At 45.4% G+C, this 25,422-nt stretch overlaps 1 protein-coding gene across 3 annotated transcripts in view; it reads left to right on the top strand.

Annotated features, from left to right (window-relative positions):
- Window positions 1–25,422, top strand: part of NUP214 (nucleoporin 214) — a 93,304-nt gene that overhangs the window by 50,511 nt on the left and 17,371 nt on the right. For all 3 annotated transcript variants that reach the window (XM_075560621.1, XM_075560618.1, XM_075560619.1), the window contains 7 exons: window positions 1,271–1,370; window positions 9,203–9,278; window positions 10,259–10,337; window positions 13,663–13,762; window positions 15,974–16,035; window positions 18,129–19,904; window positions 21,559–21,629. In XM_075560621.1, the coding sequence (XP_075416736.1) occupies window positions 1,271–1,370; window positions 9,203–9,278; window positions 10,259–10,337; window positions 13,663–13,762; window positions 15,974–16,035; window positions 18,129–19,904; window positions 21,559–21,629 (2,264 nt within the window). The remainder of the gene's footprint in view (window positions 1–1,270; window positions 1,371–9,202; window positions 9,279–10,258; window positions 10,338–13,662; window positions 13,763–15,973; window positions 16,036–18,128; window positions 19,905–21,558; window positions 21,630–25,422) is intronic.

Raw genomic sequence — 25,422 nt, 5'->3', positions numbered from 1 at the left:
CCAAAGCGGCTTTCATCACTTGGGGCTGTCACGTTTGGAGTGCGTGTGCAAGTACACTGCAGGCACCTAGTGGATAGGAGCCAGGAGGCTACGGAACAACGTAACGTATACAGCGATGGATTCGCCAGCCCGAAGGGCAACAGTGCAGAGATTGAGACGTGTTCCAGATTAATCATTGCTTAGAGCTCTTATCTGCCTAGGCTTAAAGGGACATGGTGTGCACAACTACAGGATTGAACTATTAAATTGCATGATAAGTGAATTATATGCCAATAAAGCTATTCAAATTAAATACTGATTTGATTTCAGGCAAAATGAATTAACATTATGCAGCGATGAATAAAAATTTATGAAAGCCTTTCTTTAGACATCTAAACTAGATATTGAAAATCATAAGCAAGATAACTAAGATGCCGTAGTACAATAGAAACCTTTGGCGTTCTCTTTAAAGATCTTTTGGACCAAACGGAATTCTGATGTGCTGAACCAGGCCCAAAATAAAGCTGATCCAGTTGATTATTTGGAAACTTAAATATGCCAGTACTTAGGATTGTCCCACTGTCAGCAAGAGGTGCGATCACTGTTAACGTTTTGGAAGCAAAAATTTCTAAGGAGTAAGCACCTTTGAGTGTGAAAAATGATTTCTGTCCAGCCGTAGGCAGAGTGCCCCTGGCCACCCCTGTGAAGAAAGGAATGAGAGAGCCACCTCCAAGGCCCTGTCTACCTGTGTTGTGGTGGGCGGGACTCGGAGAAGAGAGCCACGACGTTCTTAGTAGTTCATTATAACTAAGGGCCAACAGCAGAGAAATCATGGCTAGAAGTTCCTAGCCTAAAATAGGTACCACGCCAGCCACACCCCTGCCATCAAGTTGATTCAACTTTATTCCAGATTTTGTGTGGTATTCGTAGCACGTAGCCCAGAGCTTGACACTTACCAGGCACGTGTAAAAGGCATTGAGTGAATAAATGAAAGGTCAAAATCTTGAGTGTGCACTCCTCTTGCTCTGGCTGCCCCTTTGCATGAAGAGGCAGCAGGTATTTGAGCTCTGCTCTAGGAGAGCTGGGCCAGGGCGTTCTGTGCATGAGTACTTGGAGATCGATTGAATGGAAGCTTAGCCCGTGGTTTTTGTATTCTGTTGAGTGCGGCTGTAGAACCGCCTAGAGTAGATTTTCTTCCGTGTCGTGAGTTGCAGTCTACTTGAGCTCGCGTGTGTATATGGGTGGGATTTCGGCTCCTACTGGAATTAACTTGCCTCTCCTTTTGAACTAGCTGGAAGTTCCTTGACTGAGTCAACGTTGAAGAATGTCCCTCAAGTGGTAAATGTGCAAGAATTGAAGAATAATCCGACATCCCCTCCGGCACCAATAGGGTAGGTTCACGATTTAAAATGTAAAAAAATATTTAACTAGTCCATTATTCTGTAATAGAGAGATTCTGCCTGTAGGGTGCAGTGTTGCTGCTGCCACAGGATACTATTTTCTCTGCAGAAGGCCCTAGAGCAGTGGTTCTCAACCTGTGGGTCACGACCCCTTTCACAGGGGTCGCCTGATTCATAACAGTAGCAACAGTACAGAGATGAAGTAGCAACAAAAATAATTTTCTGGTTGGGGGGTCACCACACGAGGAACTGTATTAAAGGGTCACGGCATTAGGAAAGTTGAGAACCACTGCCCTAGGGGGTAGGTGTATCACATCTTTTGGGTTTCAGGAGAGTTACCCCCTCAGCTTGCCAAAACCAGTTACTGCATGCACCTTTGAAAGTGTCTTAGTGATGTGCTCTCTGTCTGGCTCTTTGCCATGTACAGATCTCCTTGTGGTACATCTTATATTGCAAGCACTTGGCATTCTTGACTTGACCCCTTGGGATAATCCAGACTCTTGGTTCATATAGCTCAATGATGATCTTGACATTGACCATGTTCTCCCTTGGCATAAGGGGGGTGGGGGGGGGGACGGATCTTTTTTTTGTTTTAATAATTGTATTGGGGGCTTGTACAAACAACTCTTATCACAATCCATACATCCATCTATTGTGTCAAGTACATTTGTACATTTGTTGCCATCATCATTTTCAAAACATTTTCTTTCCACCTGAGCCCTTGGTATCAGCTCCTCATTTTTCCCCTCCCTCATGAACCCTTGATTATTTATCAATCATTATTACTTTTTCATGTCTTACACTGACCAGTATCAAAACAATCCTAGCAGAGAAGATAGTGACTATGTATGGAGAACCCCAGCTCCTCTTCCATCCCCTGGGAGGGCTAGATTGTCCAGAGAAGGTCACACTTGTGTGTAGCGCACGTCTCTGTTCACAATTCAAGACGCTGCCTCCCTCCCACCATGCTGGGCAGCACAGCTCAGAATACCTGTGTGCCCCGTTTGCTTGGCACATTTTGTAGCCATGATCCATGGACTCCCACTCGCCTCCTCTGTGGCATAGGGAGAAGCTGAGAGACATTTTCTTAGTTTGAGTGTGGAGACTGGGAGTCATATTATTGTCATTTAGGTGGTTAGTAGGTGCTTATCGTGGTTAATCCAGTGGCAGAAATAGTAGCCACAGCCCCTGATGGTTGTCTGCAATATGCCAGCTACCGGCTGCCCCTCAGTGAGCAGTTCTGCTCACAATTCCAGTTCACTTTATCAAGTGGCCTTGCTTCACAGCTCCCCTCCTATATCCACGTGGGTCCATTTATCCATGTGTCTGTTCCAGGAATTTTTAACTTATCTCAAGGCCATTCGAACAGCAAAAGAGCTAAGCTTACCCGCTTTCCTGCCTTGATAGTGACCTTGGAGCCTTGGTATGCTGTTTAGACCAAAGTGGTATTTATGGTCATTGTGAACTTTTCAAGGAAAAAAACTAAAGCATTAGAGAGGTTTGGAATTTTACCCAGATTCCTGGTGTAGAGAAGGCTAGGAAAAGCTACGGGAGGGCAGAATATGATATAAGATGGGAAAATCCAGCTTCTGGTGAAAGAAAGATGGTTTGGTGTTTCTGAGATATTAAAGCTATGAGCCGTGTATGCCACACACCTCTGGATCTTGTCACTTTTCCTGTTCTCAAATTGTACATCTCTTAACGGGATGGTGGGGCTGATCTTGAGTTTTCTTAGGAGTAATTCCATTGGTTGATAGCTTTTTTTCTTTTGGTCTGTTTATAGATGCTGGCTCCATTTTTAAAAGCTATAGTAATATCTAGATTTTTTAAAGTTATAGTGATACCTAATTTTATCATTAGAGCGTTTTTATTTGGCAAAATGTTCATTGTGTGAAAGATATCATACAAAACAAATAATTAAAAGGAGCAAAATTAAAGTTACCTTTAATCCCACTACAACTGTGTAAGGTTCAGCATATTTAAAAGATTTTCTTCAATGAAAATTGAGCTTTTAAAGTAAAATTTAAATTGTACTGTTTCAGAACCTCCTTTTTCAGCATAATAATGAAAGTCATTAACATATTCTCTTCCATTAACAATTCTTACAGAATTCCTTCATATTTAATATTTATCTTTAAAGATCTAATGAAGTTTCAGCTTAATGTTATTTAAGTTACTGGGCATGTGAACATGTGTGCAGGACTGCAGTCTGATATAACAGACTGAGGTGAGATTTGCAGTATTGCGTGAAGTGAACCAATAAGAAACTACTGTTCAAAGTTTTTATCTCCATTAACAGAAGAAATGTGTATAAAATGAACTCATAGCCTTTATTTTCAACATCTCCTATTATTTTCTTAGTTTTTATTGCTTGGTTTCTGTTTCCTCGTTTCTCTTAATTGTCCTGCCTCTTTGTTTCCTGGCCTTTACAGTTGCTACTGAAAAGTGTTTGCTCATTGGAGTTCTAATAGCTTTCACAATTTGTACCCATTCGATCCTGAATAAATGCACAGGCATCTCAGAATTGTTAGATTTATCAGAATTCGGAGTCTACAAGTCAGAGGAGCCTAGGCGGCATCTTGATGCTCCATAGTCTTTACTCCACTGTCTAATTGCATTTGGAGTGCACGTTCCTGGAGCATGTGGGTCTTTGTCTTCCTGTCTCAACACACGGAAAATGCCCCTGTCATCTTCACAGCAGCCTTTGAAGTAGGTATGTGGTAGCATTTCTCCAAGTTCATCGTATTTGGTATTGTCACCTTTAATTATTGACTACTTCCCCCAGGGTTGGCTGATTGTTATTGATTACACTGAATTGACAAGGCAATTGATTTCCTCACAATTCAGGAGGTGAGGTCTGAACCAGATTCTAAGGAAAGGTTTTCTCTCTGTTGTCTCTCGGGCAGTGGTTGTCAGCCTTCTTCAGGCCGCGACCCTGTCAGACAATTCCTCATGTGGTGCTGACCCCCCACCATAACATTATTTTCGTGGCTACTTCATCCCTGTCATTTTGCTACTGATAAGAATTGGGCGACCCCTGTGAAAGGGTCGCGACCCACAGATTGAGAACCGCTGCTCTAGGGGAAGGTCTTTCTCTTTGAGTTTCTGCTCCTGGGCAGCCTTCATGTGGCCTGCATCTCTCTTTCCATCTCTGCGTCTCTCCATTGCGGATTTAATCTCTTTGATATCTCAAAGCATACTCTACACTTACTCTGCCTCGTTCATATAACAAAACCCATTCCTAAATGGGATCATTACTCATCCCTTACTCTTCTACATGCTTAGAGTCCAAAGACCAGGCTGGTATGCAAAAATTGACGTGCAAAAAGGGTGGTGAGGATGCCAGATCATAAAATGGAGATGACTGTACCCTTCCATATCTGACAAGTCACTGTGTAACACCCACTTTCACACTGAGCGTTACTCTCACCTCAGATTTCAGGGTTAATTACTTTCAGGCACATGATAATGTGCAAAGTAGTCAGATAGTAGTTCTTTTACTGTTGTCGTAGTGTGCAATGTCCGGTAACAAGGGGGTTGATAGTGTGAAAGGAGACACACACATCCCAGGGCAGCGTGACTAAGGTAACACACTTTGGGGAACATAATTCAAATGCCTCTATCAGAAGAGTGAGATGTTGCCCTAACAGCTGTTAGTGACAAGCAGTTTGGGAGTTGGGTCATGAGTAGAGGCTGGAAGACTTTTAAGACTTACCTAATCCTAAAAGCCTAGCTTGCCTTCAGGAGCCTGTGTGCGAGGCATCAAAGGCAATTCTCAGGATAGCTCAAAGGAAGCGGGAAGAAGAGGCCCTAGAGCAGCGGTGCTCAACCTTCCTCAGGCCACGGACCTTTCCTACAGTTCCTCATGTGCTGGGGACCCCCAACCAGAACATTATTTTCATTGCTACTTCATAGCTGTCATTTTGCTAGTTATGACTCAGGCAACCCCTGTGAAAGGGTCGTTCAACCCCCACCCCAATGGGGCTGAGAACCACTGCTATAGAGAAAGGCTCTCTTTTCTTCGAGAGTACTTGTAGTGTCAGTAACCGAGTATTGCTAGACCTGGAGGTGTTCAATGTACTTATAGTGAGGCTTCAGAAGAAAATGACGGCCATGTGACTGCACAGTGAAGAACTGCCTAATTTATGTTCAGATTTTTGTTGGAAGAAAAACTTATAAGGGATAAAAACTTGCCTATCTGGCTGATGACATTTCTAGGCAGATCTTAAAGGAGTCATGATTTTTCCTCGTCCGTTGTAAAGTGTCAGAGGAAAGCGATGGACTTACGATTGACCTGTGCAAAATGAAAACAGAACTTAAAATTTGGGAAATACTGTTGTGTCCACTGAAGACACATCCTAAATTGCAGGACCAACGGTGTGTATGCCCATCTTTTGTTACATAGATGCAGCCTGGGACTGATGCTTAGCCAACGGTCACAGCAGAAAGCCCCTCAGGTTACATTGTAGGTGACTGAGGAAGACTCAACTGGAGAGAAATGGTTCTGCCTCAGAGTCCTACAGACAGGACACAGGCCCGACTGGCTACATTTGTTGTTCTCCAATAAATAAACAGAAAAGTGTGTCATTCCTGAGGCAGCTCAGAGATCAGCAGAACTGCTGAAAGGCATACAAGAAGCAGAACCATCTCAGTTTCAACAAGTGGGTTCATGGCCTTCTGGATCTCAAAGGGAGAGGCTGTACCCTCTTACATTTCCAAGAGTCAGATTTTTACCAATTCAGTTTTGGAGGTTCTAGGACTGTCAGGTGGGTCGGCAGGAGGGCCTCATCCCAAAGCTGAGTGTGCAAAAGTGTCATGCTGGGTGAGCAGAAGAACGGGGCTTGCTGACTTTGCGAGGGTGAGGTTGTCACTCAGATGGGCTGAGAGAATGCCCAAAGCTTAGGGAGCTGTGAGCACCCAGTAGGCCTGGAGGGTGGAGCTGAAGCTCGGGGCTGAGGGGCTTCTACTTAGAATCTAGAGGACATGGCCAACGTCCAGAGTCTGGTCAGGGTATTGCCTAAATGATCCAAAAGAACAGATTATTTTCTACTTTTGAGAGTATGAATATAAGTCGTCCCCCCAGGTTTGAAACTTGTTTGTTGTCTATTTTCTCATCTTTCCCTCTAATTTCCCCCAAGTTGTAGGGGAAATGTCTCAACCTGTGCCATTATGCTTTCAAAACACATAACTTGTAGTCTAGGGTTTTCAAATTAAAGAAATTTTGCCACAGAATGGAATTCACCTAAAATCTCATCCTTATTTGATTTAGATCATTTAGAAAATGAAATTTTAGTCTTGAAGTTGATTTAAGACTTTTGGGTATGTGATAAGGTAAATGTATTTTACAGGTAAGAGAACAACATGAGTTTTTGAGGGCTGGTATGTGCAATGATTGAATTGGAGGCCTGTGGTTCTAATCCTTTTGGGGAATGGTTTGTCTTTGTTATGTGAATTAGGCCGGATTAGTGCAGGGTCTGTCTTGAGTCTGTTTCTTTTGCAATATCAAAGAGACAAAACTAACTAGGGAAAGCAGCAGAGATGGGGGAAGATTGGTACCAACCCACATGGAAATCTCCCAGGAAGCAGAAGCTAAAGAGACCAGAGGGCCCTCCCTTCCCTTAGAGCCGGCGCTCGGAAAGTGGGCTTCTGGTCTCCTGAGCTGGACGAAAGTACATTTGTTGCAGCTCTGCACTGTGGTGCTTCGGTGAAAGTGGCACTACTAGGACACTAGGTGATGGAGACTCAGAACAGTTCTGGGCCTTGGGGGTTTTTTCTCTCCACGAACTTAATTTTGTTACTCTTACTGTACTTCTTTTTCTCTTTTCTAAAGGCAGAACCCTGTGTCAGCCAATAATAGACAAGCCATTTGTAGCTGCGTACAATAAATAGCTCTTTGGTGCCTGTTACAGTGCTGTTTTCAACATCTAGTCCTTTGAATTTTTTTATTTCCTAACAATAGAACAGTGTGTCTATCAAGGTGAAATTTTGGTGATGTCTGTCATGTTGCTGGGCTAATTCTGAATTTGGCTTTTCCGTCTTGAACATTTTTAGCTGTTGATTTTCATTCCTCTCCAAGACTGGGCAAATATTTGGCTGTGTCTATTTGGTACTGTGCTGTTCTGTTTCCAGCCTTGGCTCACGGTGGAGAAGCCCTGCATCAGACTAGATCAGGTGGTTTACTGGCTGATTGCCCTGCACAGCACTTATGTCTCGGCAGGGTTGTCCCGTGACCCAGTGTGTTGGTACTGTGAATCCTGATCTTTGTGTTTGGGGATTTGGAATACCCAGAGGATGTGTGGCAGTATCACTAGTAAATAGAACAATAATTGTACTCGGTCTTTAATTCATGCCTGATGCAATTTACCATCACGTTATCACTAACTTTGGGGTATTAAAAACAGTCTTAAAATTTGAAAATTGTGAGTTTCATTCTCCTTCTAGTTTCTTTTTTGTTCTTCTTTGGAAAAGGATATATTGTTTTCCTTTCCCTTGTGATTTCCATGAGGCAGACAGTTCTGTACCCCAGGCGGCTGTGTCTGCCCAGGGATTTCTTGGCTTCCAGCACTTTGGCTCACACATTCCTTTTCTGTTGGAGATGCCGCAGAGATGGGGGCGGAGTGACTCTGTACCTGAGTGCCTGCCTGGCAGACTGCCTCAGGAAGAGGGATGCGTTGTCCACGTTGACAGCGCCTCTGGCTTCAGTAGAAAAAAGAAGAGATTCACTTCTTTGACAATCAATGCCTTTTAAACCCCTTCTCTCTCAATCAGACAGTTTGATTTTCGGCAAGGCTTCTGTGTTACCTCAGCAGAGAATCCTGATTTTCTTAGAAGGACTATTAAAGTTGTTTGATACTTTTCTTCTACAGGATATGGACTTGCCTTTTGTCTTTCCTCTTCCAACTTAACTTTTTTAATAGGACAAGATTAATCTTCCGTAAAGTTAGAGTTCTGAGAACGAATAGATCCTATGTGCGCTGCCACCATCCACACCAATCAAGCAGCTCTGATGGAGGACTTGAAGGGATAGACTGAGTGACGTGCAAGGGGACTTCAAAAAGTTGCTGGAAAAATGGGATGAAAAGATAGTGGCATTTCCCCACGTGCTTTTTGACGCTCCTTTGTAATTGCCTGGGAACCCGAATAGAGCTTCAGTTTGTAATTGCAGTAGCAGGTGCTTCGTTAGGTCTGCTCCTATACCCCACTGCAGTGGCCGTGCCTTTGACATAGTGTTCGCGGTTGGCTGTGAGACCGTTTCTGCTTTGCTAACAGGAGTTGGTGAGAGCTCTTTCTGTAACTAGTGGGCCACTCTTCATACTGTAGCAAAAATGCGTGAAAGAAACAGAATGTGGCAGAGTGACTCTAGTATACCTCCCTAGAGAGCTTCGGGCTCTGTCCTGCCGCGGGGCATTGGTGCCAGGGGACTACTGTAAGCAACTGAGGGTTTCTTCTTTGGGCAGCACCATGCATGGCAGCAGAATGTCAGTGTCCCATCAAGTCTGTTAAACGTTTTCACCTGCTGGGCAAAGAGCTCTCCGTGGCCTACAGTAGGAGTCCTTCTCTCCAGAGAAGAAAACGATCTACTCCTAAACGGTAGTGACTGTTCTTGATTGCAAGAGGGAAATCTGAAGGTCTCTGCATTGACCTTTATGCTAAACCCCCAAACCAATTCGAGACTGTTTGATTAAAAAAATGTCAGATGAGTTTGGTTGGGGTCCCAGGTACCTGTTAACTACCCCAAATCAAAAAGTTGGCTAAGGTGTGGCTGTGATTTTTTTTCCCCCAGCCCTGCTTGTCTCTGATTGTGATCTTTGTGTGTCCTTCAGTTCCTTAGTGCCATACTCGACCGTCAAAGCACCTCACCCAGTGGTGACACCAGTGACCTCGAACCAAGCCAAGCAGGTAACTTTTCCTGATTTTTACTTTGTCAACAGTCAGCCCATGCATGTCGTTGTAACTTTAAGTCCTGTAAGTCTGACAGAGAACTCTGATTCTTTCTCCACAAGTAAGCTCGTTTTGATCTGGTTAGCCAGCGTAGGTCCACTATTTGACATTTGGCACCTAGCAATCTTGGGTCACAATTCTAATGGCCTGCATTTGTATTGGAATACTTCGGGTTTTGCCATTGACCTGGACTTGACCTCTGTCGATCCATACAACCGTGTGCAATGAGGAGGAATGGTGTTTAGCTATGCTTCCTTAATGAAGAAAGCTAGGTCCCAGTGACTCATGCAGTCAGCCAGTGCTGCCCCCCGCTCTGGAGCCCAGGTCTTCTCACTCGTCCTTGTCTGCTGCTGTTTTTACTCCACTGTACCGTGTTGCTGTGCATGAGATAGATTATCTAATGTTCTCCTGCAATCCTCGTTTTTTACAGTTTACATATCTGTGATGTTTGTTATGTCTAACTTCAGGTTTTTGCCTGATAAACATTCTCTTACCAAAAAAAATGTGTTATGCGGCAAACACCCCAGCAGGAAAGAACAGGAGAAGAATGGCGGGTAGCTAAAGCTATTGCTACCTTCGAAACGTTTCCTAAGCAGCACAGTATCTATACTCAGTTATTCCTGTGGCTGGGATAAGGCCCTTCAGATTGTGTTTGCAGTCAAAGTCAGACCCTGCCTCTGAGGAGTCCTTAAGCATCACTGTTTCTTAGTTTGCCTTCCTGTAAACCGGCACATTGGCGTCCGCTCATCCTCGCGAGGCTTTCCCGTTCACTGGGTGCACTCCCTAAGAAGCCGGAATGGAGGGACACGGAAAAGTGAACGGGATGTGTGCATTAAGCTAGTTAAAAGGGCTCGTGCCTTTTGATATTAAGTTATATTATCTTCCGTTCCACAGGAGCCACGGTTTCATATAACTACCTTGTTTCTGTTCTGTTCTAGGGGGCTCTGATAAATTCCTTGAAGACAGCCACACCCGTACCAGTATCCGATCCATTGTCACCTGGTGACAAAGCCTCAGGTCAGTTTGCATCTTTGTTTCAGTGAAAGTGGAAGGTGAGCCCTGTAGTGGAGCGTATTGTTCAAGGGGAGCAGCAGTTGACATAGGAACTCAAGCAGAGAGCTCCTAGTTGATGATGAAGAGTCGCCTGGAAATTAGTGAGCTCTTCCACCACTGTGCTCAACTTTAGTTGTAAAAACTTCAGAATAATAGGTGGAAACCTTCTTTAAATGCTTTTTTCTAAAAAAGAGCAGTCGTATTGCTTTCCCTGGCTTGTTAGCTAGTCGGGGTGTAGGAGCCGGCTCCCTCTTGGCGCAGGGGGCGTTGTTTGTTGCGTTGTGTTGTACAGAGGGTGGCTATGGGTTCGAACCAGCTCCCGGCTCCTAACAGCAACAGAGCTGCAAAATGGACAGAGAGAAGGGAAATCAAGCCCCAGCCCTGTGAGCTATCAAGGCTGCCCCTCTTTAACCCTTTCACCAATTGTGACACATCTGTCTCTCCCACAGCACTCTACTTCTCGGCTGGTTTTGATAATTGACTGTACTGCCCATACCGAACTCAAAGACCATATTCATGATTATGGGATTTATTAGAGAAGTTAACAGGTTATAATACAGGATCAAGACACAGCTGTCTTTAGTCAGGACAGCTTCTTACCACCAGGCTCACAAGCAGGCCTCCTGGTCCTTGGTCCCTCAGCCATGTGACCTCACGGCTTCTTCCCAGTTTGGGCTATAACTCTTTTAGGGCTTCTGGTAAGTGCCCTCGGGGCACATCACTCTACCATAAGCTCCTCCAACTAAATACCTGGAAGTGCCCCACAAGCAGACCCAAACACACCTAACTCATTTCTTGGGCAGGAAGCCCACACTCTGTCTCATGCTCTGGCTACTGCTTCCCTGGTGGCACAGCTTTCCGTCCCTGCGTCGAGGTTCGGTGTGCAAGGAACGTGGGGTCCAAAGGAAGTATCACCTTCCTGGCAGTGAGACTCCCATTCCAGCTTCTGAGATGGCTCCAAACAGGATGGCAAAATTGACCAATCGTTTTAAAAAAAAAAAACACTGCCATCGAGTCAATACTGACTCATAGCAACCCGATAGGTCCCTGTGAGTTTCCAAGACCGTTTACAGGAGTCGAGAACCCTGTCTTGCTCCCGAGAGCTGCCTACTTGAGGATCACAGCCCGACCTGTAACCACTTTGCCACCAGGGCTAACATTTTCTCATTAGATGTCTAAATTGGTACTATCGCAATTAACCCTGTTAGCAATTACGTATAGCTGAATCATACAATCCTATGAGCACCTTCCACTACCTTCTCTTACCCAGACCCTTCAAAAAAAGTCTTTGAATAGGAGTCATAAAGACTGGCTGGAAGAGCCACATCCCGTCATTCACTTGAGCACAATAGCAGACTGCTGACATACTTCTTCTACTACAAACCAACTAAAATCCCACGTGGATGTCATCAGGTTGGTTCCAGCTCCTTACAACCATAGCGGACTCAGAGTCCCAGACGCGCATGTTTCTGCCAGCCGCCTCTGTCTCCTCTGGAGCAGCCAGCCTGTTCTTAACTCATAGCCCTACCCGAGTTCCTTGTCTGAGGGAACCAGAGACCTCCTGGCTCACAGTGACAGTTTACAGCCCAGTCCAATCCAGAAATTAAAATAGATCCATACCATGTAAGATCTCAGAGAAGAGCGAAGAGGTACGTGCTACAGGATTGTGTAACTTCACAGCCCTCCCCGAGCAGCATCGTTCTGGATCCGCTCAGGCTTCGATAGCCTCGGTGGTGGCTTTCACCTGACGGCCACTCTGCCCACGTCAGTTGGAGCAGAGGAATTTTACATGCTTTTACTTACAGCTGAATTTCGATGTGGGGTCTGCATCAGTATCTCCCTTTGTAGAGTCCCTTTTTTATAGCCCCCCTGAATTGGCACCTAGGAGATTTCAGAAAGCTTGTGGGAGATGGAACTAAAAGGATAATGGCATTTTCCCATGACTCTTTGAAGGCCCTCCATGTTTACACTCACTGCATGGTTCTCGAATCCAGTTTTTATTTTGATTCATTCTCTCAAATCGCTCTTCAAACGTGGTTGAAGCCCCTCAGCGTCACACCTCCACCGCCACCTTTGGAAGTCAAACTAAGAATTTAGTTTTCCATTCCTGGCTAATAATATTCTAGAAAAAGTTTTTGAATGACCATAAATTCTCATTCCTTTTGAAGACCTCACTGGAGAGCTTTTTGTCTACCTCACTGGTTACAGTGGCTGTTTAGGACTTCCACCATCTAATTGACACTTGTGTAAATATCACCAGTACTACCAATAGTTTAGATTGTTTCTGTAATTTTTAAGAATATATAAGCAATACCTCATTGAGCATCTCTGTGCGTACCACATTGTATTACAATACTTTAAATAAAAAATATTTTTGCCTGTAGCATCCCATAAACCTTTAAAAATAGGTACTTTCTATTGTTGTTTGTGGTTAGATTTTATTTGGATTTTTAATATCACTTTCCCACCTTTAGAAAAAGGTAGCTCTTTCTAAAATAGAGCAGTAGAACAAATATTAAAGGTTATAACCCCAAACTATTAAAAAGTAGTTACACTGAGATTGAATATGGAAATGATAGGCTTTATGTTTAACTTTCTACATATCTGTGTATTACAGCAATCATTATCTCTGTAGTTTAAAAAACAAAAGGGAAAAACTATTATGAGATACATACAAGTTGTGAAATTTTAGATAGGTATAGAAAAACATTCAGTCATGAAGCAATTACCCGGAGTTGCTTAGCATTTTAGTCTGTTTTTCTTTGGATTTCATTTCCATTGGTATATATTTCCATTAATTATAAAACTACTTTATACACATGCTTATGTTGCCATACATATGGGAACTTCAAAACGTTCCTGGGAAAATTCCATTGTCCGTTTCAATTCTGTTTTACCACTTTTTGAATTATGTGTGTTTGTGTAGTTTTGTGTGTGTGTGTGTGTGTGTGTGTGACTAGCTTTACCTTATAAACATTTCCGTATCCTATTAAAACCTACAAAAATATGCTTTTCAAACTGCACTAGAATTATATCTTTTTCTGAAAAAGAGTCTGGCATTTCGTAGTTTGGAATTAACATTTGCAAAGCCAAAGTGCAAGTTCAGAGATAATGAAAAAAATTGGGCAATATGCTCACCCTTAGGACAGAATGCACATGAGGACCACAGACCCGAGCTGCTCCTCTCAGTGGTGCCACACTCAGGGGTGCCACACATGCTGTCCTACAGGAAGTCGCTAACTGGGATGTGTTGCTAGCGGACTTATAACAATGTTTTTGTTTGTTTCAGTGATCTCAGGACCAGGGACAACCAAGATAGAAACAGCTCTGACGTCAACCCCATCTACTGCCGGACAGTTTGGCAAGCCTTTCCCATTTGCTTCGTCAGGGTCAGTAATCAACTTACATTTGGTTGTAGATTACCAGCAACCTGACAGCAAGCAAGCCCAAAGCTCATGATCAATAGGGGTTTTGATGTTTTGTTTTCCATTTAAACTGTGGAGTAAAGCAGGTTCTTCATTGTGCTCAAGGTTATTTCTGAGTTGCAGAAATTATCTGCCCCCTTTTCTTTCTCCCTAGTTCTAGTAATTGTTGTATTTCTGCCACAGTCAGACAGAAAGTGGGAAGAGGAACCATTTTGCTTACGTCAGTAGTGGGAAACTTAGAGGCAGACATTGACTGCCCTGGGTCTGTCAACAGATGCATAAGCAGCAGACATATTTCTATGCTTATCAAATGCACATGAGCCCACGTTTCTTATTGTTGCAGTAATACAACTTATCCTGCTGACAGTCTCCTAATGTCTTATATGAATTTCTCTCGTGGGAGTCAAGTTTTTGCACATATTATTATATATTACTATCACATATATTTGCATATATTGTTACATATTTGTTTTACTTTTGAGGTCAGCTACATTTTGAGCTATGGATCTGGGCTAAATTCCATTGTTAATCTAGTACATCGTGCCAGTGTTTTTATTCTACCACTGTTTGGGAGCTCGGCGTGGCATTTCAACTGGCAGTACTTCTTTGAGAGCTCAGCGTACTAAACCTAAAGGAGGTCAATAAAGACACAAGTGGTTTGAACACTCAGGCTTTAGATGGATGTTGAAAACGGTTTCTGTTTCTCTTCCATAATGACGGCTGTTATCTGTAAGATGTCAGTCATTTCTAAAAATGAGCAAATCTAAACCACATCGCTAGTGAACTCTCCTTACCGTTGGCATGAGTATGCCGTTTCTCCGGATGCTGAAGCAGGTGCTCGCCGGCGCTCATGTGGAATGGCATTTGACTGTGTGGCTGAGTGACTGCCATCCCCGTGTGGGGTGCCCTTTCATTGTAAGACCTGCTAAGGACTGTCAGTTGCTGTTTTGGAATTGGAATCCAGTTACCTCAGCCTTTGCCCTGACCTGCTCACACATTTCTTGAACGTTCTTTCTCCCTAACACACTGCAAGGAAAGAGCATTAGAAAACAATTTCAGGGAAGGAAACTATTCTATATAGACCTTGTTTCTTTATTATAAAATCGTGGTTTGGTTTTGTTTTTCAATACCTCCCAAAGGTAATTTGGAGTCAATTTTAAAGGATAGGTCACTGCCAAGAATTAGTGCATCCTTTACACATGCTAATCTAATGCCTCTGTGAAATTATGTTCTTCCCCTTCTAAAAATAAGAAGGGAAGGTCTGGGCCAGTGGGTCAGTGGTTTAGCTCAGTAGATAAAATGTCTTCACCTAGCCTGAGGCCTACTGACAAGAACTTTTTTTTTAGCATGATACAGTGCCTGGCACATCTTCTAGGTGATCTTTGTCCATTTGAAGAAAGCAATAACGAGCAGAAAATCTTAGTCTTTACGTTACCTACTGTGTTTGACATGGTCAGTCCCCTGTCATGAAGCCCTTTATTGGCTCTCTGAGTAGTTTATCACAGTGGATACTCAGATTTTGATTCACAGTTGTGCGGCAGTTTCCTCTTGGGGTCTGGGGTCTGTATTCACAGCGTGGGGAGAGGAGTTGATGAAAGGTGTCAGACATGGTTTTGAGCCACATTGCCCCAGCTTAGGACCAGGAGTTCTGTCAGGAAGGTAGACTCCGTGTGGCTGGGGGGTGGGGGGCGGGTGCCCTTCCATTGTAAGACCTGCTTAAGGACTGTCAGTTGATGTTTTGGAATCTCTTTCTGCTTCCCGCCTGCGTGTGCTCTTCAGTCTTGGTGTGGGTTATGAGATGCTTGCCCTTCAGCTGGCTTTGCTTCTACCACTTAATCTGCTCTGTCTTCCATTTCTAAGTGCACATTCCTGGTGCCTTTCCCCTCCTACTTGATAGCTCCTCCGCTCTACTTGGGATAGATCCCCATCTAAAACCCTAATGGCTGGACATTTCCAAGACGTTCTTGACTGCTACTACATTTCCCCTTCTTCCAAAAACTGCCTCTCCCTGCTTGAAGATCCTGGCGCATTGGACACTTGTGAGCTAGGCCCTTGTACTACCTTTTGTTTACCTCACAGATTGCACACTCCTCGAGAGCAGATGGAGCGCGTTACGGAAGGGCAAGATGATGCCTTCGTGTGTTCTTTTCTAACTTCTCTTCTGCCCCTCCCTAGGACTGGCTTTAATTTTGGGATGCTCACATCAACACCAGCTTCTAATTTTACTGCTGCCCAAGGTACAGTTTCTGCTTTGCATCACTTTATTTTTGTGTTTCTCCTGAACAAGTTCGGGTTATTTTTTTTTTATAGATGTGTTGGCATTTCACCTGCCGCTGAGCCCTGGTTAAAGTATCTATCTGCAAGTTTGGTGTCAATAGTGTACGTTAAAAATAGGTTTCATTTAAGAAATGGATGCCATGGATTTCTGGTTATTTTTGTGATTAAAGGAAAGGTATGGTTTTAGAAAATTGAGGCTGTGCATTGGTGTGTTACTGTTAACATGTGCATGAGAATTTCTTTCTCCGTTTTCATCTGTCTGCCATTTAACATTTCGGAGTTCATCGAACAGTTCTTCTGTAGGCCAAGAGACTCAGTCCCTTGGAACCATCTGCCTTGCCTTTTCCCCTTGGTAACGTTAAAGTAAACACACTGGTCCTGTACATGCTCTCACAGATCTGTCTACTGGGATGTTGTTAATGCTTTAAAAACTTTGAGACCTACAAAGAAATAAATTGTATTTTCCAATGCCCTCCCTGTTGTGCAGTAAGTAATTAGACTTTATTATAAAAATAATTGCTATTGAAGAAGTTATGGAAATTAAAAACAGACTAACACCTAACCCAGTGCCATCAATGTCTATTCCGACTCACAGCGGCCTGGCTGGACAGAGTAGAAGTGCATCCGGGGTCTCTGAGACCGTGCGCCTTTCTCCCCCAGCGGACCGCCTCACAGCCCACTGGGCCACACGGGCTCCCTTTAAATGACAGAGTCACGAGGGAGTTAAATCACCTGATGCCCTTCGTGATAACTTGTTATTCTGCGAGATTGCCTTAGGGGATTTTAGCTTCTGGAGTGATTTTTTTTTTTAATCATTTTTTGGCGGGCGGGACAGGGCCTCTTAAAGCTCTTACAACATTCCATACATCAGTTGTATCAAGCACATTTGTACATATGTTGCTATCATCGTTTTCTAAGCATTTTCTTTCTGTTTGAGCCCTTGGTATCAACTCCTCTTTCTTCCCTCCTTCCCCATGGAGTGATTGTGTTTTTTCCCTGTGTCACATAATTTCTTGAGAATTTTCTAATATAATTGAAAAGTACTGTATAAGTTTGGCTAATTATATTATGGATACGCTGTCATTGATTTAACCACTCCCCTACTGGAATTTTTAAGTTATTTCCAGGTTTTCCCTGTCATAAGTAGCGTCATGCCATCTTTCTTTTTTTTTTTTTTTAGGATTTTCTCTTTTTTGTCATTGGTTTTTTTTTTTTTTTTAAACTTTTTATTAGGGACTCATACAACTCTTATCACAGTCCATACATATACATACATCAATTGTATAAAGCACATCCATACATTCCCCGCCCCAATCATTCTCAAAGCATTTGCTCTCCACTTAAGCCCTTTGCATCAGGTCCTCTTTTTTTCCCCTCCCTCCCCGCTCCCCCCCCTCATGTGCCCTTTGTAATTTATACATCGTTATTTTGTCATATCAGCGTCATGCCATCTTTCATTTTATTACTCAACAGATTTTATTTTTGACAGTGTTCTGTGCCAGGCGAAATGTTCTAAGTTTCTGAATAAGCTTCTTGGAGACCTGAAGGAGCCGGAAGCGTAGCAGACTCCCGTGCCTGATTCGCGTGTGGCACTTCGAGTGCTGATCACCGCGTCCTTCTTTGCTACGGGCATTCTGAAATGTGCCTCTTAACCTTTGCCACCCTTACTTGTACATGGAAGTGGTCGTCTGTGTAGTGGCACTTTATGTGCCCATAAAGACCCCCAACTGACAGGCCCCCATTGGAGCAGTGTCTGGTCTATCGGGCCTGTCTCTTCTGGGCTAATAGGGAGTCACCTCATACTCTAGACCGCTTATCACTGCTGTGATGTAGTAACCCCCAAAAGAACCCTCGTTCCTTTGTGACCTCATGGAGACGCTTAAACAGTATCATGGCGCCACGCAGAAACATGCGTTGTGTCCTCTCTGAAGAAAACTACAATTAGGACAAACGATGCCGGATTTCACAAAGGGCCGATGGAGCCCTTGGCTTAGAAATGGTGGAAATGTGATTTTGCTCACCAACTCACTTCCGAATTTCTCTTTCTTGCCAGGGACAACACCTCCCAAAAAAGAGTCGGACCAGCTCGATGCGTTCTCCTTTAGCGGCGGCAGCGAACCTTCCCACGAGACCTCTCCTGAAAGCCCTCCTCCGGGAACCGCCGCTTCAGGAGAGTTCGTTCCACCCAGCAGCAAGCTCACGCCAGCGGCGGGCATTGCTCTCTCCACGTCGTCTACCAAGCCAGAAGCGCCCGCGTCAAAGTTGGGGGAGCTGCTGTTTCCGCATTCTCTAGCTGGAGAGACTCTAGGAAGTTTTTCAGGACTGCGTGTTGGCCAAGCAGATGAGGCTGCAACGCCAACCGATACGGCTTCACCCCCGAGCCCGACTAGCGCCCAGTCAGCCAAAGCTTCGCCCACGTCCTCAGGGGTCCCTGTGGCCGGCCCTCCAGCATGCGGGAAGCCTGTGGAGCCCACCGAGACCTCCACCACGGTAGCGCCAGCAGCAGCAGCAGCCAGCACGGGCCCCAGCAGTCCCTCGGCTGGTGGCTTGGGCAGCCTGTCCCTCTCCAGTGCAGGCTCCTCCGGGGCAATCAATTTTGGAGGGACTTCTCTAAGTGGTGGCAAGATGACCTTTCCCTTTGGAAGCCCACAGACCAGTAGTAGTGCAGTGACCCCATCTGCCCCACCATCGACTTCGACTGTCACGTCCCTTCCTGTATCCGTCCCCATAGTGTCGCTCAGTAACCTGCTAGGTTCACCTGCCCCTGCCCAGCCCGTGTCCTCTGGTAAAAGCCCAGAGGAGGCCCCATCACCAGCTTTGCCTGAGAAGCCCGAGGGCAGTGAGGCTGCCGCGGCAACAGGCTCCCTTCTAGGGCAGCCACAGCCAGCCCAGCTTGCCCATGCTGCCCTGCAGCCTTCTGAGTCTGCTCCCAAAGAGCCTGTTCTCGCCCTGCCGGTGAGCAGCAGCAGCTCTGCCACTGCCGCGCCCACTGCCAGTCCTGCAGCACCGCCTGCAGAGACCACTCCCGCAGCCCCCGGGGTCCCCGACGTGAAGACAGAGGCATCATCGCCAGCATCTGCTTTCTCGGCTCCTGGGCAAACTGCTGTCACCGCAGCGACGGCCACGGGTGCTGTCCCTGTGGCTGCTGAAACGTCTAGCAGCCCCACAGCCTGCAGCCCTGTGTCCAGTATTGCTCCAAGCCCAGCTACAGAGACAGCAGTGTTTGGGACTGTCACTTCTGGCTCATCGGTCTTTACTCAGCCACCTGCTGCCAGTTCTAGCTCAGCTTTCAGCCAACTCACCAACAACACAGGCACAACGCCCACTACTACCCCTGTGTTTGGGCAGGTGGCGGCCAGCACAGCACCAAGCCTTTTTGGACAGCAGACAGGCAGCGTAGCCAGCACAGCAGCCTCTACACCACCGGTCAGCAGTTCAGGGTTTGGCGGCCCAGCTTTTGGCACCTCAGCACCAGGGGTCTTTGGGCAGGCCCCTGCCTTTGGGCAGCCCCCCAGCAGTTCCACGAGTGGCTTCTCCTTCAGTCAGTCTGGCTTCGGCTCTGTGCCTGCTTTCGGTCAGTCCGTCTCCGCCACCCCCACGTCCACCAGCGGCAATGTCTTTGGCGCCTCCTCGAGTGCCAGCAGCTCCAGCTCCTTCTCGTTTGGACAGTCTTCGGCCGGCACAGGAGGGGGGCTGTTTGGCCAAAGCAGTGCTCCTGCTTTTGGTCAGAGCCCAGGCTTTGGGCAGGGAGGCTCTGTGTTTGGTAGCACCTCAGCCACCACCACCACCACAGCCTCGACCTCTGGCTTTAGCTTTTGCCAAGCCTCAGGTAAGAACCTATGGATGCGTTTTCCCCCGTGCCCCTTCTGTGCTCTCTGAAACCTGCGGCGAGGCTGCACTCGTTTCCTAATGGAGAGACGGCACGCAGATGGCAGATCCTGAAAAAGCAAGAGGGACTCTGGAGCCCTGCAGGTCTCATTTCTTTGGCCTAATTGGGAGAAGCTGGCACCGCAAACTCTGCTTCTGTCGCTTTGGTGCTCAGCATGCTCGCCACTCAGCCACCAGCGTCCAATGTCGTGGGCCAGGGACAAGGGGCACTAGTTTCAGGCCATCGCCAGTAATGGCAGGGCTCATGAATATGAAATTTTAAATTGGGGCCGAGCTTTAAAAGCCATTGTGTCCAAATTTCTCAAGCCTAGAGGTGATGGGTTTCATGTCCCAGAGTGCTAATGGAGAGAGAAGACTCCAGGTCTCCCTAGGCCCCTGTTGTGCTTATGGTCTCTGTTTCTCCAACCCCTTGGTCTTGCTAGGGTGGTAGAACATTGGTAGAGAGTGTGATAATTTTTTAAAGACACACGGACTTTGGGGGGGTGGAGCGCAGTCCGTCACAGTTGCGAGTCCGATCTCGGCGGCTTGTTTTGCTTGTGAAAGTTGTTGATAGGCCAGGCCATTGGAAGTCTTTCTCGGTCCTGATGGCTGTCTGATGAAAGACAGACAGAACTCTAGCAATTCCTCTCTAGGGAAAGGCAGAAATCGAGGATTCCATGGCGGGCAAGATTACAGGTAGCTGCTCATTCCACCTTGAGTGACCATTTCTTGAGAATGGTTCATACTTCATTCAAAGAAAATATTTTCTTCCTTCCATTCAGCAAATGTTACTAAGCTCCTACTCAGTTGTGAACCAGGTGGAAAGACTGGCTCAATTTTGAGATCCCCTTCACACCCTGTGGAGAGGCCAGTTGGCCCGTTTGAAAGATGGGAGGTGCAGTGGCTTGGCCTAGAGAACGGGCAGACAGACTACCTGAGAGTTGTGCATCTTAACTATTCCAGCACAATTCAGAACCCCTAGAGAAATCGTCATTCAGTTAGTAACCCGGCTGACGACGACTTGAGACTCGCTTAAGCCCGCCTACCAGTTCAATGACGGGAACTGAACAGCGGCTCCTGCCTTCGTGTAGGATGCGCTTCTTACCGGAGCGAGGTTGCCTGGTGGACCCAGGTCCTTCCACCATGTATGTCACCTGGAAGAGAAGCCACCGTGAAAAATCTGGTACTTCAGATACCGAAGGAACCGGGGAGTAGAGGTATTCATAGTGTCACACCTGTCACTGGAAAGAAGTCCTGGTGGTTTGAAGTGTGGGAAGAAGATATCTTTTGAACGTTCAGTGGGCTTCAGAGAGTTTCTTTAAAAAATACCTTGTCTTTTTGTTCCATTTCCCCACAAACTTCTGGGAGCACTCTCACCTTATTAGCGCCTATCCGTTTGCGACTTGCCAGGAGAGAGGATCCAGTCCTTGCGCCTCTGCAGTCTGTGCCGACTATGATATGTACAGTTCTCCATTGAAAGGCCTTCACACTGATTTCTATGAATTTCCTCCATTTGCTCATAAGTTTGATTTTAGCACACCTGAATACCATTTTTAAAGTAAATAAAACTTTGATGTAGTAAAAGACTAACTGAACCTTATCTTTGTATTTTACAGGTTTTGGATCTAGTGGTACTGGTTCTGTGTTTGGTCAAGCAGCCAGTAGTGGTGGAACAGTCTTTGGCCAGGTAAATATTGTGGTCTGTCTCCATTCATCTCACCTCACACCAAACCGTCTGTTTTTTGCCTCTAAAATGCGATCCGCTCTCACTGTGTGCCCAGTCCCAGCAGAGAGACTTGAGTGGCTCTCTAGCTCCACCCTCTTCACTCCCTCAGGTACACGTAGGTCTCAGCCTCTGCCGTGAGAGTCACTGGAAGTTTGATCCTTTTGTGACAGCCTGTTAGGCAAGCTCTTTGAAATCCCATTGCCCGCTTTCCCATCAATCGACTGCCTCTTCTGTTACTCACAATTGGCAGACCTCTTCCTCCCCTTAGCCTTGATCATGTGTATGTGTGAGAGATGTAAGGTTCTTGAGTTAAGAATGCTTTTATATTTTTTAGTGGTTGTCTAAAAAGAAAAAAATTAAAGACCAGCCGTGAGCCACAAAGTCTAGAATGCTTCCTCTCTGGCCCTTACAGAGAATGGTTTGGATCTCTGTGCTCATCTCTGTGGTCCGGGGCCGCCTCTAGATGACCTGGGCTCTTGGTTTCTGTTTCGATAGCTGGCGGTCATTATGCATCGGGCATAGCTCTAAGCCCCCTCTGTTAATACAGATAGTCCCAGGTTACGAATGAGATCAGTTCCTACGTGTGTCTTTTTAAGAAGGGGTAGGTAAGTCAAAGCAGGTGCATACAGCTCTTACGTGGCCTTTCTCTGATGAAGACCTTTCCAATGCCGCTGTCTGGAAGGTCATTGTGAAGAATTTGTTGCAAGTAGGGGTTTGTTCAGTCAGGCAGAACTCAGGGACTGCCTGTGACCTCATTGGATTATCACAGCACCTCGAGAAGCGGGGTGCCGATGTGCCCATTTGCCAGATGACGATTCTGCCCAGAGAGAGCGTACAGTTACTGTCCACGCCACACTGGCTGCTTTAGCATCAGGAACCCTTCAGTAGAAGGATGTGTTAGAAATGATTGTGACTTAGAGGCCGAACTGGTGCACACCTTAACATGGTTTAAGCCCATGTCAGTCATGGAATATGTTTTGTGCACATCTTTGGTGACTTTCTTTATTGTCTCTCTTCTTTCAAAGACGGGGACTGCCCTTGTCAGTGTGGGGTCAGTCAGATCAAATTTCCTGCTGAAAATGCCAGGTAAAGCACAAAGCCATCTCGACAGTGATGAGGGAGCATGCTCTCTGACCAAGCCAGATACAGAGGTCCCAGAGGCCAGCTGTGCCCAGAGGGCATTTGCTAATCTAGGAGCATTTGTAGTGTCTGTTTCATAGCCTCAAAGGGCAAGGTTATGGAAGTCACAGACCAAGATGGGTGGGCGTTTTAAAGGAGGCCCAGCCCCTGGCAGCCTGGGTGCAAATGGCCCCACTTGGAGGCGGTTCCTGCGTCCTGACTTGCTCCTGGGGTGGGGGGCCTACCGCTGCCCCGCGAAGCATCCCAGATCCACTCTGAAGACAGATAACAGTATGTCCAGACCACGTGTTCTTACAGACACTTGTCAAGGATGTTGATTTCCACCACTCTTGAAGGCTTGCATTGAGTTTCTATCTGAATTAACGGCAGTAGGATTTGGGGGTATGTTAGGCTCGCATAGATAATAGAAACAATCATTGAAACCCAGAATAAACATCAGAAACAAATTTGCAAAGAGTTCCGGTGCCAGCAAGGAATAGAAACTTATAAGACACTGGTGGTATTGATGAGTGTCTGAACTGTTGAATACAAAGGAGATGTTCTGAAATGTAATTCTTCTACCTAATTAAAACATTTTTTAATTCAAAATCAAATTCTAATAAATTTCATAGCTGCTCTGGAAAAAAAACAAATAAAAATTCTAAGTTAATTCAATAATAAAAATTTAAAACTCAACAGATGGATCTAACATCAGATTAGACTCAGCTAAAGAGAGCAGTAATGTGCTACAAGACCAGGAGTCCACTTTTTCCTATAAAGTTCCTAACGTGAGTATTTTCGCTTTGGAAGGCTCGAGATAGAACTACTCCACTGCTACTGTAGCTCAGATGTGCTAAATGCAGGAGCATCACTGTGTCCGTGAAACCTTCATTTACAAAGACAAGTAGTAGTAAGCCAGCCAGAGGTAACAGCCCATGGCTCTAATTTGCCACCTCTTGACCAAGAAGATAGGCAAAAGAAATTATCTAGACTGCACCCTAGCAAGCAAGAGGTCGGAAAAGTAGCGCAGTGAGAACAGCGCCCCTAAGAGAAAAGATCGGACGTCCTTTTCATCAAAGTCCCAGAAAGAGGAGGAAAAGTGAGGGAGAGAAAAGGAATTTCCCAGGTGGGAGGAGGAAGCAGTAAACCACAGATTCCAAAACGCCCAGCAAATGACCATGTGTAAAAGGAAGTCAGCCCTTAGCATAGGGCAACTCCAGCCGCCGAAGAGAAGGCAGGAGCTAGTGCCCTGAGGGGTGACACGTCTGCGGCAGGGAAACACGAGGGGCGGTGGCTCCGCTAATCCGAAGAAACAGACTCTTACAGAAGCAAAGGAAACCAAGACCTTTCCCAGGCAAATCCAGAGAGAATCACTGTTGAGCTGGCCTAAAGGAAATTCTAATGGGTATTCTTGCTCCATAGAAGGCTTGAAATGCAAGGAGTGGAAAAAAAATCTCAAGTAAATAAATTTATCCTGCTGATAAATCCTCCCAACAATTTAAAGTAGCCACTTATAATACAATGTTAACAGTACACCTGGAGGAATAGAAACATTGACATTGGTTGGGAGGAGAGAGGGAATTTCAAGGGTCACTGGGAGTCAGAGTGGACTCAATGGCAGTGAGTTTGGTTTTTTGTTGAAGGTTTTACGTAAGAACCCTGGAGGCTGGTCCACGTGCAGTGGGATCACCACTAATGATCCCAGACAGTTAGAGGTGTCTTGGTTCTTTCTCCGCCTCCACTGCTTCACTTGAGCGGTCTTTTAAAAAAGAACCCTGGAGGCTGTCAGGTAGCATTGGTCTGCTAGCCAAAAGATGGTGCTTCGAGCCACCAACCACTGCGCACAAGAAAGACGAGGCCGCTCGCTCCCGGGAAGGCGGACAGCCTTTGAGACACGCGTGCAACGCCTGTCAGCCAGGATTGACCACAGCTGCCCTTGATCGCCCCAAAGAAGGGACTTGGAAAGGTCATTGTGCAGCTAAGAATTTTTGGAGGAAACATCTTAAAAGAACAAAAACAAAATCTAGTGAGGGGGGAGATGGAATCGTGAAGAAGCAAGAGAGAAGAAAGCCTTAGGGTCACCAGGGTAAATAGCTTAAAAATACGAGGATAAATTTTATTTATTTTTATTAAATACAGTACATTTACTTAAATTTGACGTTTAAACTTACAGACTAAATGCCCACTTAAACGTAAAGATTGTCAGCTTGGAACTTAAAAAATTCAGCTACATGCCATTTATAGGAGATGCATCTGAAACCTAAGCAAACATAGTCAATGCACGGTTCCCAGGACGTATGCTGTCCAGATCACGAAAGAATGTGGTGCTGCTCTCTAAATGCAGAGTCCATTCAGAAACCATTTCAGAGGCAAAACGGACATTTATGCCACAGAGATTGAGTTCATCAGATTTTCATTAATAGAAAAATCTCAGAAATCATAAATTGAGGAACAAAGGGGGGGGGGAAATATGCACAATGACAGCGAGAATTTTAACCTAATTGAGAGAAGAAGCACACACACAAAAATCAGTAAGGGAAATAATCTTTAATATCATAATTCACAAACTTAACTAGAAAGTAATAGCCAGTATTCTGTATCCTGTTTTCAAGAGCACACAAAATAATTACATGCT

Source organism: Tenrec ecaudatus, chromosome 10 (genome assembly GCF_050624435.1).
Source record: "Tenrec ecaudatus isolate mTenEca1 chromosome 10, mTenEca1.hap1, whole genome shotgun sequence".
In the NCBI taxonomy this organism is placed as follows: Eukaryota; Metazoa; Chordata; class Mammalia; order Afrosoricida; family Tenrecidae; genus Tenrec; species Tenrec ecaudatus.
This window is presented reverse-complemented; position numbering and strand designations above follow the sequence as displayed.